Here is an 18,344-nt window from a genome sequence, read left to right as displayed (position 1 = left end):
TGTCTGTCAGCCTGAGTATACAATAGTCAATACTCGAATTATAGTAGCAGCAGTAATGCATTCAAACTCCAACGCAGATCAATCTTGGCACAAAGCAAAGTCCAACTTTAGCTGATTGAGATAGTGTATCACATATTATGATATCAACCATTTAGAGCAACATGTCATAGCACATTGTGAAGTAGCGAGTTTTTTAGTCCCTTTACTAGTCATCACAACCTCACTCACCTAAATTGGTCATGCCCTAGCTGCCATGTGACAAGCTGACACAACTCTGGCTCGCAACAAGGTAGTGTGGCTGGCTCCTGATACTTCGATTCCAAACTAGCTCGTGAGGTGAATGGTCGCGAATAGTGGAACTGTGTCACAAAACATAAATGCTGTACTCCACTAAATATCGTTTATTTTACATATTTCTATACCACAATCCCCTACCATTTCAGCAACAATTCAATTAGGATTAGGATCATCCATTAAAAAGGAATGCAGCAATAAAAGGCGAAGGAAGTGACCGACCACTCATAAGACTATCCAATATACCACACTTCCACAAATTAAACAGATCCTTTCTAAATGATCATAAAGTCTTCAATCCGAAAAAGCACGGGGCAAGGCCCCTTACCAATAGCTTTTGGAAAAAAGAATTCAACTATAAAATCGAAAATCAAAACTTTGTTACTTAATGACAAGGGAACAACAATGTCATTGCAAACACAATGCAACTCTAAGCCTGCCTGTTCCTCTTCTTCACGCCAGACTTGGCAACCCTGAGGCTTCTGTTCACGGCACTCAACCTTGCAAGGGCTGCCTTCTTCAGATCTGGCCTGTAATAGTTGTCTGCAACCTGAAGACCAATAATTGAACCAAGAATGTCATGTCAGAAAGATCACTGCAAGGTTTCTATCGTAAGGTGTTGATTATTGAAAAATCACTAAAGTAAAAGCCTTATAACTCAGGCAATACAATACGCATAAAATAAAAGTATGCATAGGGAGACAGTGCAACGATATAAAACAGTGAGGAATCCTTGGAAGGAAAAATATGAGGCAGATGCAGATACAAATGAAACATTTGCAATTAGGACAAAAATAGTTCGAAGTTCTTCAGAATTTATTAATTCTTCTGGATTCTTGAGGGCTATTAGTTTTGGATTGGTTGACCTAATCATTATCAGTAATCACACTAACATTTTGCTTAGCTTACGATATAAAAGCAATAGTTTTCAACCTAATAACCAACCCTTATAGAATCAAATTTCAATCCATCTTTAGATTAGAAAAATACTTAAAATGAATTAGGCCCATACACATAAATAGAAATTGACCATCTTAGAAAGACAATTAACATTAGCTTGTAATATAAAAAGCTTAGAGATGTTACTGTGTAGTGTTATTGAGATATTCATTAATGTGGAAAAACATCAAGAGCACTATAACCATTGAGGGAGAAAACAAACAATAGCCAACTGATTACTAACAATTTCCTCACCCAGTATAACTCGCACACTAAGATCATAACGTGTTTAGGTCAGGTTACAAAGAAGCCAAGCAATTTCATTTTCCAAATTAGCAAACGAAGAAAACAGTATATTTGCTCCAGTCCAGTGGTAAAAAAGAAGTAGAATGCCTACCTGGTTTGTTACTGCCTTGGCCATGCGACGGAACTCCTTCTTCATTGCAGATTTGTTCAGCAAAGTTGAAGGCTTGTTCTGTTTCTTGGTCTTTGTTGTAGCAAGCAACACAGATTGATCTTTGCCTCCAACCTGGATAGTTACAGTTTTCTTGTTTGCTAGGCCTACAGTCATTACAAAAACAGCTCAATTACACGGTAACTTGAGGCTTGGCAAACCAACATTCTAAAAGTGTTTCCCTGAAAGATATTAGAGAATATAAAGCAACAAACATTTTAGTGACACCGCTAACCAACAACGGCTGTTGTGATAATGTTTTATTGATCAGTCACCAAATACTAAGAAATAACACTTGATTTTTCAAGTTAGAACTTTTGATTAGAACAATCTCATATATGGAATAACATAAAACACTTTGCAAGCTTCAAATAATACAATGAACAATTTGAAGTGGTATGATCGAACGAAAACAAAATCCAGATCTAAAAACACCATAAAAAAACTAACCAGAGTGCTTGTAAGAGTGAAGATTGCAAAGATTGTTAGGCTCTTTGCTAAACACAACGCCTGCGGAACCATTACCGAACTCCTTTACCAAAAATGCATTGTTCTTCTTCACAATTTCCCACACTAATTGCCCTGGAACTGTTGTCATTGTTCTATCAATTGCAAAAAAAATAACAAGTAAGCAGTATATCACAGCACAATATCACAAGGGTGCAGATAAAGAGAAAATTGGAACTCACCAGTTTCTAGGGTTTTGCCTTTTGACGGTCTGAAGAAGAAATGCAAAGAGACGAAGAAGATCAATGCGAAGGAAAATTTTGTTTATATATTGACACCTAAAACCCTAGTAGGACGAGAAGAATCTCAATTACCCAAATTACCCTCGAATAGAGTGGATGGTTAAGATTAAAAAATCTTAAGTATTTGTTTACAAGTTAAAATAATAAAAATAAGAGATAATTTAGAAATTTTAACTTTTAGTGATGTTGAGTGTTGATACATGGTATAAAGTATGAGTGTGTATTTGGTTTTATATTATTTGATTTGAATTTTTTAATTTTTAATTTTTGAAAAATTGTAATCTATTTCAAACAAAAATATATTTGGTTTTGATTTGTTTTTTAGCTATTTTTTGGGGTTTGGATTTTTTCGATTATGTCATTAATTAATAACATGATTATAGTTATAAATCATAAGTAATATTGAAATACAATTCTTATAAGCATATCAATTATAATGTTGAAACATAAAATATAAACTTAATCCTAATGGAAGACAATAACTAAAAATAAATAAAAGAACTCCAACTTAATTCTTCTATTTTTTTGTTTTATTTTTTTTACTCCGAAATCAAACAAAAACTAAACAAAGTAAATCATTAGTCCCAAATCAAACTAAAAAACTAAAAAGATCTAATTAAAAATAAAATTCTATTCAGTTTGGTTTGATTTATCGATTCAATACGAATTAGTGTTTTCAAAAACATTTTTGGGACAAGTCTCGAAGTGCAAATTGATTCACAACATTTAATTTTTTTATTGTATTCAAGTTGCAACACATCACCTTCAATAGAATTTTCTCCAGAATCAGAATATACAATATCAATATCGTAAATACTAACACACAAGGGATATACTCCAATTTGAGTATATACTCTTGTATGCCAATCTAAAGAATGCACATGGTTGATGAAAACCTCAAGTATTAACAAGTCGAAGATGCTCAGAATTAGAGTTCTTAACTCTGAACATACATGTACTTTAAAGTATGGGTTCATTCAGATTGTCGTGCAACAAGTGGATTAATTGCAGGAATAATCGCACCTAAATTGAGGAGTCACAAGAGGAAGTACACTCCAAATGATATTAGGGATGACATTAGATTGGACTTGGATAATGATATTGTTATCATATTTTTTTTAAAAAAATAGCTACACTTTGAAAATACTAACACACAAGGGATATACTCCAATTTAAGTATTCATCTTTCAACTAAACATATAGGCGCACACCCATGTCGTTACGTATTTTCATAGGCGTGTTGTACCTTTCTATAGTGTGTTTAATCTTCATACACTTTTTTGTAAGGTCGATGTTCAATTGAAGCATATTCCTTCAACATTGACGGGACTTTTAATTCATCTTCTTCCCCAACTTTTAAGCTCCCTCCATTTTCTTTCTTTATTTCTTCTACCTCTCATCCTCACTTGATTCCACACCCATATCAAGTTGAGCCCTTTCTTTCTCTTTTCTTCTTATTTAGTCAAATTTCTTACTTTCCAAAATTATGTTTTTTCTATATTTTGTTGAGTAATAGATAACAAAACTAATTTTTTTCTAAGAAAGATCAAAATTTTGAAGGTATCATCATTTAATTTATCTTATTTATATATAAATTCAAAACTAGAAATAATAATTTTGAAAGCATAAGAGTTCTCGAAAAATTGAAAAAGTTTAATTAGAATTTGGATAAAAAACTAAATAATGTCTACTAATTATCTTGAAATCTAATAGGTTTATCACATTATTCGAAATGTACTAAAATATCTAGATAGAATTTTAAAATTGAAGAGAGTTAAACTAATAGTAGAATAAAAGAAAGATAGAGTTGTGGTAAAAAGTGACTGTAACGACCTGTTTAGCCATTTTGAGCAGCAGATTTTATTTCTGAAAAAACAGGCTGAGATGAAGGAACCCACGACGGACCGTCGAGGGGGCCTCGTTTCAAAACACTTAGAAATTCTGAAAAATGGGTACTGAAATCGACTCTCTGAACTTCGTAACGGAATGACAGGACGGACCGTCACAGGCGTGACGGACCGTCATAGACTCTTCAGAGAATTGAGTCTCTGAACTCTGTGACGGAGCAGCAGGACGGACTGTCGCAGGCACGACGGCCCGTCACAGGCTGCGTAATCCCAGGCGGAGTCGGATTTCTTTAATGTTTTAAGGGACGTTTTTGACTATTCCGGCTTATAATTATAAAGTTAGTGGTTTAATATTAATAACTCAATTACTTGGGGGCTAAAAGAGGTAACCTTGAGTAAATTAGTGGGTTATTATTGCCATCTTTTATTCTTAATTATATGCTAATTAGGGTAAAAGAAAGAGGGTTTGAATAAGAAAAAAGAAAAGAACAGAAAGCGAGAGAGAGAGGGGATCGAACGAGAAAGAGGAGAAACGAGAAGAAGAACAAAGCTTTGGAAACTTGCTTGCTTGATTTCTAATCTTCGGTGGAGGTAGGTTATGGTTTTTATACTATTCGTAGTAAACTCTTAATAACGAATGATATGTATTGGTAGTATTGTAAACCTTCTATATGCTTAATTGTATGCTTGCATGAATGTGGTTATGTAATTGTGATAAAATAAGCATGATGAAGCTATTGAATCCCAAATCTTGAAAATCTCTTGTTAATGATGATGCCTTGGCATAAAAGAAGGCTTGATGAACTAAAGTAATGAGATTGATGATGCCTTGGTATAAAAGAAGGCTTGATGAACTAAAGTAATGAGATTGATGATGCCTTGGTATAAAAGAAGGCTTGATGAATTAATAGAATGAGATTAGGGGATCGGGTGTCACGAACCGACACGTAGAATTGGGGGATCGGGTGTCACGAATCGACACGTAGAATTAGGGGATCGGGTGTCAAGAACCGACACGTAGAATTAGGGGATCGGGTGTCCCGAACCGACACGTAGAATTAGGGGATCGGAGTGTCACGTTCCGACACATAGTAGTAGGGGAGCGGAGTGTCACGTACCGACACAAGAGGAATAAAGATAATCAATCTTGAAAGATGTTAACATACTCAATCTAATGAACCTAATTCCCAAATGAGTATGGTATTGAGGTTTGAGTCCTCATGTGTGAACTTGGCGGTACTTGGTAATGATTATAGTGCTTATTGTTGCTACATGTTGAGTATTGTAGTTGATTTATGATATTACTTGATGTATACTGTTTTCTATTTTGAGTTGGTCGATGATATCTACTCAGTACCCGTGTTTTGTACTGACCCCCTACTTTTATGTTTTCTTCTTTGTTCTTTGTGGAGTGCATCAAACGTGCCGTCGTCTTCAACTCAACCGCAATTCTAGCCAGTCTTCAATTACACCGGATTTCAGGGTGAGCTAATGCTTCTAGCTTGGACTGGATCTTCTTCTTCATGTCTTGATGCCTTGAAGTTCCGGCATGGACTAGCTTTTACGTGTTTTAGCTTCTTAGAATACTCTTAGTTTAGTAATTTGATCATAGATGTTCTTGTAATGATGACTTCCAGATTTTGGGGAATAATAGATGTTGAATTTTAGAAGTTATTGAATTGGTCACTAATTATGAGTTTAAGTCTTCTGCATTATTTTCTGTTGATATTACATTGAAATGCTAGAGTTTAGACTAGTTGGTTCGCTCACATAGGAGGGTAAGTGTGGGTGCCAGTCACGGCCGGATTTTGGGTCGTGACAAACTTGGTATCAGAGCATTAGGTTCGTTGGTCTCATCACACAAGAACGAGTCTAGTAGAGTCTTAAGGAACGGTAGGGGGACGCCTTTACTTTTCTTTGAGAGGCTATAAGACTTTAGGAAAATTCCATTCTTTCTTTCTTTCGTGCTATTACTTGGGTCCAATTGGTATCTAGGTGATACAAATTGGTATCTGACCATCTTCACTCTATTTCGCAGATGGTTAGAACTAGAGCAACAACTGCGCCAACATCAACATCGGCAAGACAAGAAGCGTCTGGGCCAGCCACTGGGGCTGTAGCTCGAGGAAGAGTAGCGGCAAGAGGCCGTGGTAGAGGTCGTGGAAGGACGTCCTCTAGAGGAAGAGGACGAGCACCTAGCCCATATGATACTAGGGCAGTGACTCCTCTACCGACTAAAGAAGTAGTAAGAGAGGGTGAGGAAGGGGAAACTGAACAAGTACAGAATGAGGGATTGCCTCCCCAACCTACCCCAGAGATGATCAATCAGGTTCTTGCTTATCTTAGTGGGTTATCTGATCAAGGTCAAACACCTCCAGTGTTTTCTGCACCAGCACCTCAGGGTCTGGAGGTACAGCATGCGGCTACTGCGGCTCCCCGTATGGATGTTCCATTGGAAATAGGCACGTTTTCTCGTCTGACTACAGGGCCTATAATGACAAATGATCAACACGAACTTTTCAGTAAGTTCTTGAAATTGAAACCTCCAGTCTTCAAGGGTGCTGAATCTGAGGATGCCTATGATTTTCTGGTTGACTGTCATGAGCTACTACACAAGATGAGAATAGTAGAATGGTTTGGTATTGAGTTTGTGACTTATCAGTTTCAAGGGAACGCCAAAATGTGGTGGCGGTCACATGTTGAGTGTCAACCAACAGAGGCACCACCTATGACTTGGGCATCATTCTCTAGCTTGTTTATGGAGAAGTATATTCCCCGTACTTTGAGGGATAGGAAAAGAGATGAATTCTTGAGCCTAGAGCAAGGTAGGATGTCGGTTACTGCATATGATGCTAAGATTTGGGCACTTTCCAGATATGCCACTCAGCTTTGTTTTAGTCCACAAGAGCGGATTCGCCGTTTTGTGAAGGGGTTGAGGTCAGAATTGCGAATTTCAGCCTTACAGGTAGCGGCTACAGCGAAATCTTTTCAAGAAGTGGTAGACTTCGTGATAGAGGTAGAGGGAGTGAAGCCAGATGACTTCACCATGGCATCAACATCAAAAAGGTTTCGAAAGGGAGGTGAGTTTAATGGTTCTTACTCTAGAGGACAGGGTTCAGGAGGTTACTCAGTTCGACCAATTCAGTCTTCACTACAGACTGTAGTTGGGGGTCCACCTCAGACCGGTCAACACTTCTCTGAGAGACCTATGCTTGACTCCAGAGAGTGTTATGGATGTGGGGAGACTTGTTTCTTAGTACAAGTAGCTACTGGGTTTGCTATGACTTTTTACTATCGTCACCTCCAATAGCTAGAGGTAGAGGTGGTCATGGTAGAGGCCGTTATTCTGGAGGACATGGTGGCCGAGGTAATGGTGGTCATCAAAACGGCCGGGGTGATGGGCAAACTGGAGCCACTACATCACAAAATGGTAGGGGCAACGGACAGATAAGTGAGAGGGCCCATTGTTATGCTTTCCCTGGGCGGTCAGAAGCGGAGACATCAGATGTTGTCATCACAGGTAATCTTTTGGTTTGTGATTGCATGGCTTCTGTATTATTTGATCCTGGCTCCACATTTTCATATGTATCTTCCTCATTTGCTAATGGTCTTAATTTACATTGTGAATTGCTTGACATACCTATTCGTGTGTCTACTCCGGTGAGTGAGTCTGTAATAGTTGAAAGGATATATAGGTCTTGTTTGGTGAATTTTGGGGGGAACAATACTTATGTAGACTTGGTTATCTTAGACATGGTTGATTTTGATGTAATTCTGGGTATGACTTGGCTTTCTCCGAATTTTGCGATCTTGAATTGTAATGCTAAAACAGTGACGTTAGCCAAGCCTGGGACGGATCCGTTAGTGTGGGAGGGCGACTACACTTCCAATCCGGTTCGTATTATCTCCTTTCTTCGTGCTAAGAAAATGGTTAATAAAGGTTGTTTAGCGTTCTTGGCACATCTCAGGGATGATACTACCCAAGTACCTCCAATTGAGTCGGTCTCGATAGTTCGTGAGTTTTTAGATCTGTTTCCCGCAGACCTTCCGGGTATGCCACCGGATAGAGATATTGACTTCTGCATTGATCTTGAACCGGGTACTCGCCCCATTTCTATACCCCCTTATAGAATGGCTCCCGCGGAGTTAAGAGAGTTAAAGGCCCAACTTTAAGAGTTGCTAAGCAAAGGCTTTATTAGACCAAGTGCATCTCCATGGGGTGCTCCGGTATTATTTGTGAAGAAAAAGGATGGGAGTTTTAGGATGTGCATAGACTACAGGCAGTTGAACAAGGTAACTATTAAGAACAAGTATCCCATTCCTCGCATTGATGACTTGTTCGATCAGTTACAAGGTGCTTGTGTCTTCTCTAAGATTGACTTGAGATCCGGTTATCACCAATTGAAGATACGGGCAACGGATGTGCCAAAGACTGCTTTTTGAACCAGGTATGGGCATTACGAATTTGTAGTGATGTCTTTTGGTCTTACGAATGCCCCTGCTGCTTTCATGAGCTTGATGAACGAGATTTTTAAGCCATATCTGGATCTATTTGTGATCGTATTTATTGATGATATATTGGTATACTCAAAGAGCAAGAAGGAACATGAAGAGCATTTAAGAATGGTATTGGAAATGTTGAGGGAGAAAAAGCTTTATGCCAAATTCTCCAAGTGTGAGTTTTGGCTAGATGCAGTGTCCTTCTTGGGGCATGTGGTTTCGAAGGATAGAGTGATGGTAGATCCTTCTAAGATTGAGACAGTGAAGAATTGGGTAAGACCTACTAATATGTCAAAAATAAGAAGCTTTGTTGGTTTAGCTAGCTATTACCGCCGATTTGTCAAGGGATTCTCTTCCATTGCTTCCCAATTGACGAACTTGACTAAACAGAATGTTCCATTTGTATGGTCGGACGAATGTGAGGAAAGCTTTCAGAAACTCAAGACCTTGTTGACTACTGCACCAATCCTTACCCTGCCAGTGGAAGGTAAGAATTTCATTGTCTATTATGATGCATCCTATTCGGGCTTGGGTGTCGTGCTAATGCAAGAGAAGAATGTAATTGCTTATGCTTCGAGGCAATTAAAGGTGCATGAACATAATTATTCGACCCATGATTTGGAGTTGGCTGCGGTAGTATTTACATTAAAGCAATGGAGACACTATCTATATGGGGTTAAGTGTGAAGTATACACGGATCATCGTAGCCTACAGTATGTTTTTACTCAAAAAGATTTGAATTTGAGACAGAGGAGATGGATGGAACTACTGAAGGACTACGATATCACTATCTTGTATCATCCGGGAAAGGCTAATGTTGTGGCAGACGCCCTAAGTAGAAAGGCAGGGAGCATGGGAAGTCTAGCTCACTTGCAAGTTTCTAGACGTCCATTGGTTAGAGAGGTTCAGACTCTGACTAACGACTTGATGAGGTTAGAAGTAAATGAGAAAGGAGGATTGTTGGCCAGTGTGGAGGCGAGATCTTCTTTTCTTGACAAGATCAAGGGGAAACAGTTTGATGATGAGAAGCTAAGCCGAATTCGGGATAAAGTATTGCGAGGAGAGGCTAAGGAAGCACAAATCGATGAGGAAGGTGTTTTGAGAATCAAGGGAAGGGTATGTGTACCCCGCGTCGATGATTTGATCAACACTATTCTGACAGAGGCTCATAGTTCAAGGTATTCTATACATCCTGGTGCAACCAAGATGTATCGTGACCTAAAGAAACACTTTTGGTGGAGTAGGATGAAGCGTGATATTGTTAATTTTATTGCCAAATGTCCAAATTGCCAGCAAGTAAAGTATGAACACCAGAGGCCCGGAGGAACACTTCAGAGAATGCCCATTCCTGAATGGAAGTGGGAAAGGATTGCAATGGATTTCGTGGTTGGTCTTCCAAAGACAATGGGTAAGTATGACTCTATTTGGGTGATTATTGATAGGTTAACTAAGTCTGCTCATTTCATTCCGGTCAAGGTGACTTACAATGCAGAGAACTCAGAAATTGTTCGGTTGCATGGGGTTCCACTCTCCATCATATCAGATAGAGATATGCAGTTTACTTCTAAGTTTTGGAAAACATTGCATGCGGAATTGGGTACTAGGTTGGACCTTAGTACCGCGTTCCATCCTCAGACCGATGGTCAGTCTGAGCGAACGATTCAAGTGTTGGAGGATATGCTTCGTGCATGTGTGATAGAATTTGGTGGTCATTGGGATAGCTTCTTACCCTTAGCAGAGTTCTCCTACAACAATAGCTATCACTCAAGCATTGATATGGCCCCATTTGAGGCACTATATGGGAGAAAATGTAGGTCTCCCATTGGGTGGTTTGATGCATTCGAGGTTAGACCTTGGGGTACTGACCTTCTGAGAGAATCGTTAGATAAAGTGAAATCTATTCAAGAAAAGATGTTAGCGGCGCAAAGTAGGCAAAAGGAATATGTCGATCGAAAGGTTAGAGGCTTGGAGTTCATGGAGGGTGAACAAGTCTTACTGAAGGTTTCGCCCATGAAAGGGGTGATGCGTTTCGGTAAAAGGGGTAAATTAAGCCCAAGGTATATTGGTCCCTTTGAATTACTTAAGCGAGTAGGGGAGGTGGCTTATGAGTTAGCCTTGCCTCCAGGGCTGTCCGGAGTGCATCCGGTATTTCATGTGTCTATGTTGAAAAGATACCATGGGGATGGAAACTACATCATTCGTTGGGATTCAGTTTTGCTTGATGAGAATTTGACTTATGAGGAGGAGCCTGTTGCCATTCTAGATAGAGAAATTCGCAAGTTGAGATCAAGGGAGATTGCATCCATCAAAGTTCAATGGAAAAATCGACCTGTCGAAGAAGCCACTTGGGAGAAAGAGGCTGACATGTAAGAAAGATACCCACACCTGGTTACAGATTCAGGTACTCCTTCTCGCCCTTGTTTTCCTTTTTGTGATCGTTCGGGGACGAACGATGGGTAAATTGGTATCTATTGTAACGACCTGTTTAGTCGTTTTGAGCAGCAGATTTTATTTCTAGAAAAACAGGCTGAGATGACGGAACCCACGACGGACCGTCATGGGCACGACGGACCGTCGAGGGGGCCTCGTTTCAAAACACTTAGAAATTTTGAAAAATGGGTACTGAAATCGACTCTCTGAACTTCGTAACGGAATGGCAGGACGGACCGTCACAGACTCTTCACAGAATATAGTCTCTGAACTCTGTGACGGAGCAGCAGGACGGACCGTCGCAGGCACGACGGCCCGTCACAGGCACGACGGCCCGTCACAGGCTGCGTAATCCCAGGCTGAGTCAGATTTCTTTAATATTTTAAGGGACGTTTTTGACTATTCCGGCTTATAATTATAAAGTTAGCGGTTTAATATTAATAACTCAATTACTTGGGGGCTAAAAGAGGTAACCTTGAGTAAATTAGTGGGTTATTATTGCCATCTTTTATTCTTAATTATATGCTAATTAGGGTAAAAGAAAGAGGGTTTGAATAAGAAAAAGAAAAGAACAGAAAGAGAGAGAGAGAGAGGGGATCGAACGAGAAAGAGGAGAAACGAGAAGAAGAACAAAGCTTTGGGAACTTGCTTGCTTGATTTCTAATCTTTGGTGGAGGTAGGTTATGGGTTTTATACTATTCGTAGTAAACTCTTAATAACGAATGATATGTATTGGTAGTATTGTAAACCTTCTATATGCTTAATTGTATGCTTGCATGAATGTGGTTATGTAATTGTGATAAAATAAGCATGATGAAGCTATTGAATCCCAAATCTTGAAAATCTCTTGTTAATGATGATGCCTTGGCATAAAAGAAGGCTTGATGAACTAAAGTAATGAGATTGATGATGCCTTGGTATAAAAGAAGGCTTGATGAACTAAAGTAATGAGATTGATGATGCCTTGGTATAAAAGAAGGCTTGATGAATTAATAGAATGAGATTATGGGATCGGGTGTCACGAACCGACATGTAGAATTAGGGAATCGGGTGTCACGAACCGACACGTAGAATTAGGGGATCGGGTGTCACGAACCGACACGTAGAATTAGGGGATCGGGTGTCACGTACCGACACGTAGAATTAGGGGATCGGGTGTCACGAACCGACACGTAGAATTAGGGGATCAGAGTGTCACGTTCCGACACATAGTAGTAGGGGAGCGGAGTGTCACGTGCCGACACAAGAGGAATAAAGATAATGAATCTTGAAAGATGTTAACACACTCAATCTAATGAACCTAATTCCCAAATGAGTATGGTATTGAGGCTTGAGTCCTCATGTGTGAACTTGGCGGTACTTGGTAATGATTATAGTGCTTGTTGTTGCTATATGTTGAGTATTGTAGTTGATTTATGATATTACTTGATGTATACTGTTTTCTATTTTTAGTTGGTCGATGATATCTACTCAGTACCCGTGTTTTGTACTGACCCCCTACTTTTATGTTTTCTTCTTTGTTATTTGTGGAGTGCAGCAAACGTGCCGTCGTCTTCAACTCAACCGCAATTCTAGCCAGTCTTCAATTACACCGGATTTCAGGGTGAGCTAATGCTTCTAGCTTGGACTGGATCTTCTTCTTCATGTCTTGATGCCTTGAAGTTCCGGCATGGACTAGCTTTTACGTGTTTTAGCTTCCTAGAATACTCTTAGTTTAGTAATTTGATCATAGATGTTCTTGTGATGATGACTTCCAGATTTTGGGGAATAATAGATGTTGAATTTTAGAAGTTATTGAATTGGTCTTTAATTATGATTTTAAGTCTTCCGCATTATTTTCTGTTGATATTACATTGAAATGCTAGAGTTTAGACTAGTTGGTTCGCTCACATAGGAGGGTAAGTGTGGGTGCCAGTCTGGGCCCGGTTTTGGGTCGTGATAGTGACATTGAAAGTGATAAGTTAATGAAGATGACAATGAATTTTTGAAGAAGAAGGAATAAAGAAAAAAATAATAATAAGGAGAAAAAGTTAAAATAATAAGAAACATATAAATATATATTTTATAGTAAAATTTTTGTAAAATTAAAATTATATTCATTTTTTAAAAATTTTTCACGCTCTTTAAGAGAGTGCATACACTCTCCATGCCTGGTGGACGAAAAATGATGTAATAATATCAGTTCATGATTATTTAGGGGATAATAGGACACTTGCATAATTTAAGTATCTTTTTGAAAATTCGAGACAACTTCAGGTGTCACTTTATGTCTTTTCTCTATATCGAAACTATTGCTCATAATATTATGGTTATTTGATTTACACACAATATTCTCCTCTCTTTATTCATTAGTTCATGTTTGGTATCACTTTATGTCTTTTCTCTATATCGAAACTATTGCTCATAATATTATGGTTATTTGATTTACACAATATTCTCCTCTCTTTATTCATTAGTTCATGTTAAGTTGATTCTTTAAATTCGTCAATTTACTTTCTCAATTTTTAAATTTTTTTTTTTTAATATGCGATTGTGATGATTGTACTACAGTAAATTATGCCACTATTTATTTTTAGTTACTATGACAATGTGAACGCGGACAAAGAGTGAATAAGTACGTACATTTTTATTTTATTAGTTTGATGCTTAATTTTTAACTAGTTAACATATTCGCGCTTCGCGCGGACCTAATTAGATTTTTGAATAATTTTTTTTTAAATATTTTGAGTCAAATATTATTATCATTGAACCCAATAATTTATATTTTTCAACTTGTTGTTCACTATCTATGCTTTTAATATTTTAAATATAGTTGATTTCGTATAATCTATTTGGTATGTTATCTTTAGAAACATGTAAAGAAAGAAAAATAATTTAATGGAAATTTTCTTTTTGTTTATGCGGCTGTAGTAAATTCTAAATTAAATTTTAGGAGGGAGTTAAATTATACAGTGTTCATAAAAAAAATATTAATGAAAAAAGTTAGTTACTCTAAATAAATTGATAACCAATAATTTAATAAATTAGAAAACATATTATATATATATATACACACACACACACACACAATTCAAGTCATGCTTATCATATTATTTTATCTAAAATAGTTACATCTTTTAGAATCTATTGCTTGTAAAATAATAAAAGGTTGACTTTCATTTTGGTGAAAATCATCTTCGGTATATTGAAAAATCATGTCAACACTACATAAGTAATTCAGGAGTATTTACATAATTTTTTTAATTAAACATGAATCTAATATAAGTAATAATAAAAACATTTCTATGTGATAAAGAATATGTGTTATTCTGTTTGGAGAATTTTTTTTTTTTTGTAGTTTTGTACTCCATGAGAAATGTTAATGTGTCTGATTTTTGCAGAGTAAAAACTTTTGTGGTTTTATACTCTGGATAAATTGGAATCTGCAATTGGTTTGAAGAATATGAAAACTTCACATAATAAGTCAGCGTTGTACTTTTGATTTTCTATAAACTTCAATGTAACATAGAAATAAATTGTACAATTTTGCTTTGTCCTTATTGTTAATATTTAAAATACTAAGTGACATGTCTATTTATGATAGAGAAAAAATACCAGTGACTTAGAATTTGTAATTTTTTGTCTCTATGGAATGAACTTTGACATTGTGTAAACAATGTCAAAGAGAATTGCAGCACTATAATTCTTTCGTAGAATAATGTTTCCAACATTAAAATATGTGAAAAAACTATTTTCAAATACTTGAAAAATATTTTTGAGATCACATTTGAAATGTGGGGGTTATTTGCTTATGATTAGACTTGGTGTCTAATTTAACTTTGGAACAAAGATATGAAATTCAATGATACTTTTGTATTATGTTATACCCACAAAATTCTTGGAGTATATTTGGTATTGTGGTTGTTCAGTTTCTCTATTACTAGTATATAGTGTGACTAGTATGAAACATCCAAATTATATATATACTTGTTCAAAATAATTGTGTTCTTTTATGAAAAAAAATCACTTAAAATGTTGTGATTTTTCATGAAAAGATATGTCTATTATAATAAAAGTATTTGCATAGACATGAATATTGGTGAATAGTCATTTGTTATGTTTTTGTAAAAATAACAGTTGGACTATATTGTCTTTATTGAACCCGATGAAACTTTGTTCATAGGTAGTTCTATAACAATCACATTGAAAGTTATGAAAATGTCCTTCTGAAAAGGATATTTGACAATCTAAACAATATTTGTATCACACAAAATTGTAAGAAATAGGAACAAAATATTAGTGAGAAAAAAGCTACCTCGCGAAGAGCTTTTCAAACTCAATGTTTTTATTTGTTCTTACTTGCTTGAGTCAATGTTTGTGACATAAACACTTGGGGCATGTCAATTACAAAACCTTGTAAGAAAAACTTATCAACTTAGATGTCTTGCCTAACTTTGAGTGCAATAAATAAAAATGTCAAGTTTCTGTGGAATCTAAGTATGTTGAGCATTCTTATAAATCTGTTGAAAGGAATTCTAATCCCTTAAAATTGATTTACATTGACATTTATGATATGAAGTTAACACCATCTCATGGTGGGAAAAAGTATTTGTTACTTTTATTGAGAATTGCATTAGAAATGATTATGTCTATTTGCTAAATGGTAAGGATGAAGCAATAGAAATGTCTAGACAATGTAATATCGAAGGTGAAAATCAGTGTGAAAATATATAAGAAGTGATTAGAATGGAGAGTATAAAGCTCATTGTACAAAAATATGTTTGAAAAGTGTGTACTTGGAAAAATGGAGACAATAAGTAATGGAGAGGAGTTAAATTATCTCTTTCACATATACATTATGTTAGATATGAATATTTCTCACTTTGATTCTCAATTACCAATTTTGTTTAGATTTATATATATAGCTATAGATCATTTTATTGGTTCGTTCAGACCTCAATTTGATCTAAAGAACTACTAAATTCTTTAATATCTATAGGGTATAAAATCCTCACTAATGTTTTTTATTTTGTTATTAAATTTATGAGAAGACAATAATTGGCAATTGCAGGAAGAATTGGTGAATCTATGTGTAAACTTCCAATAAAAAGAACTTATATTTAATTAAAATAAGTCTCTGGAAACATTGAAAATAGAATATAAATGATAAAACAATTGTAACTCGAAGTAGGAAAGAAACGAAAAAAAATAAAAAAAAAATTACAAATTTTGATATTATGCCTTCCAACTTAAAAGTACGAGAACCAAATGGGTTATATACGATGAGCTGGAGGACTTCCTTGAAAAATCTTGACATGAAAGTTTAATAATATGGAGGTGGTGGTGATGGAGAAGGTAATGGTTTCTTAAAGTAGTCATTTTTCGATAAAGACGGCACCTTGTATTCTGGTTTAGGAACTGAGGGTACCTCTGGAGCAGTTGACACCTTCTTGTAGTTATCTTCTGGAATTGATGGTTTCTTGTAGTAGTCATTCTTTGACAAAGAAGGCACCTTGTATTCTTGTTTAGGCACCAAGGGTATCTGTGGAACCGATGGCACTTTTTTGTAGTTATTTTCTGGTACTGATGACTTCTTGTAGTAGTCATTCTTTGGCAAAGAAGACACCTTGTATTCTTGTTTAGGCATTGAGGGTACCTTGTAGTCATTATCTTTTGAAATGGATGACACCTTCTCATAGTTATCGTCTGAAACTGATGGCTTTTTGTAGTAGTTATTTTTTGGAAAAGAAGGCACCTTATATTTCTGTTTAGGCATTGAGGATACCTGTGGAACAGATGGGACCTTCTTGTAGTTATACATTGGAACTGATGGCTTCTTGTAGTAGTCATTCTTTGGTAAAAAAGACACCCTGTATTCCTGTTTAGGCACTGAGGGTACCTTTGGGACTGAAGACATCTTCTTATAGTTATCTCCTGGAATTAATGGCTTCTTGTAGTAGTTATTCTTTGCCAAAGAAGGTATCTTGTATTCTTCTTTAGGCACTAAGGGTAGCTTGTAGTCTTCACTTTTAGCTACTGTGCTTGGTATTTTATTATAAGTTGAATCCGTTGATTCATAAGAACAAGGTGAATATGCCATATTGCATGTGGCAAACAAGAAAAATGCCAAAGCACAACAACCAAATTGAGGGCATTGCTTCATCATTTGGATTCCCATTGAGAAGATTTGTATTTTAAGGCAAGATGGTTATATTTTTCTTTTTCTTGTGTGTTTTATAGAATGGAGGAACTAGGAGTTTATATAGCTCAACTAAGATGGTTATTTGGATGTCCTCTCAACATCATCCAAACAGATCAGATATTTTCCCCACTTATTGGTTAATGCTGTTCCACTAAGGTGTTGTGATAATGGAAACCATGAACAATTCATATACCTACTTTCTAAAAATTAAAGTTCAATCTTTTATTGACTTCCAAGAGAATTAATTGTTTCTTGTTTTTTTATGTTGGTACATTGAAATTTGACAAAAGAAAATTCAAGAAAAGCTTCGACACATGAGTCCTATGTGACATAACACATGTAGCACATGAATTGTTATAAAGAATGCCTACTATCGTCTAAGGTCTTGTGATAATGGAAACCATGAACAATTCATATACCTACTTTCTAAAAATTAAAGTTCAATCTTTTATTGACTTCCAAGAGAATTAATTGTTTCTTGTTCTTTTTTTTTGGTACATTGAAATTTGACAAAAGAAAATTCAAGAGAAGCTTTGACGCATGAGTCCTATGTGACATAACACACGTAACACATAAATTGTCACGAAGGATGCCTACTATCAAGGATGCCTACTATCGTCTATTAAAACTTCAAGTAGAAGACATTGACGCAATGAAAATGGAATAAAAAAGATTTTGAAATGACTTTCACTAATATAACTTTTAGTACTAAAATTTACAACAGTACTCTTAACCAAAAACACTCCACTAGCTTCATTAAGGATCTTTGATTAGTGTAATAACAGTCCCAGTGGTGAAATCCTGAAGTCATTAAAAGACTCAGTGGACAGTTTCCCACTGGTGGAGTGGTGATCCTTTTGCAGATGAAACTGAAGTCTTTTTCTTCATCAAGAGTGAGAGATCCGTCTAAGAAAAATAGAAGAGGGATATACCATTGAATCGGATCTTAG

General features: G+C 36.3%; 2 protein-coding genes across 2 annotated transcripts; both read right to left on the bottom strand.

The window, feature by feature from the left end:
* Nucleotides 1-545: 545 nt before the first annotated feature.
* On the bottom strand, nucleotides 546-2,560 carry LOC101250778 (large ribosomal subunit protein eL28z). The gene is made up of 4 exons (XM_004252320.5): nucleotides 2,377-2,560; nucleotides 2,138-2,289; nucleotides 1,631-1,794; nucleotides 546-844 (listed from the first exon to the last, which is right to left on the bottom strand). Exons 2-4 carry the CDS (start codon nucleotides 2,283-2,285, stop codon nucleotides 725-727), a joined length of 432 nt encoding a protein of 143 aa, XP_004252368.1. The 5' UTR covers nucleotides 2,286-2,289; nucleotides 2,377-2,560; the 3' UTR covers nucleotides 546-724.
* Nucleotides 2,561-16,285: 13,725 nt separating this feature from the next.
* Nucleotides 16,286-18,059, bottom strand: LOC101250482 (protein PELPK1-like). The gene has a single exon (XM_004252319.5). The coding sequence runs from the start codon at nucleotides 17,368-17,370 to the stop codon at nucleotides 16,516-16,518; it is 855 nt and encodes a 284-aa protein (XP_004252367.1). The 5' UTR covers nucleotides 17,371-18,059; the 3' UTR covers nucleotides 16,286-16,515.
* Nucleotides 18,060-18,344: the final 285 nt, after the last annotated feature.

Source organism: Solanum lycopersicum, chromosome 12 (genome assembly GCF_036512215.1).
Source record: "Solanum lycopersicum chromosome 12, SLM_r2.1".
Lineage (NCBI taxonomy): Eukaryota > Viridiplantae > Streptophyta > Magnoliopsida > Solanales > Solanaceae > Solanum > Solanum lycopersicum.
The sequence above is the reverse complement of the archived record's forward strand: the minus strand, read 5'-3'. Positions and strand labels throughout refer to the sequence as shown.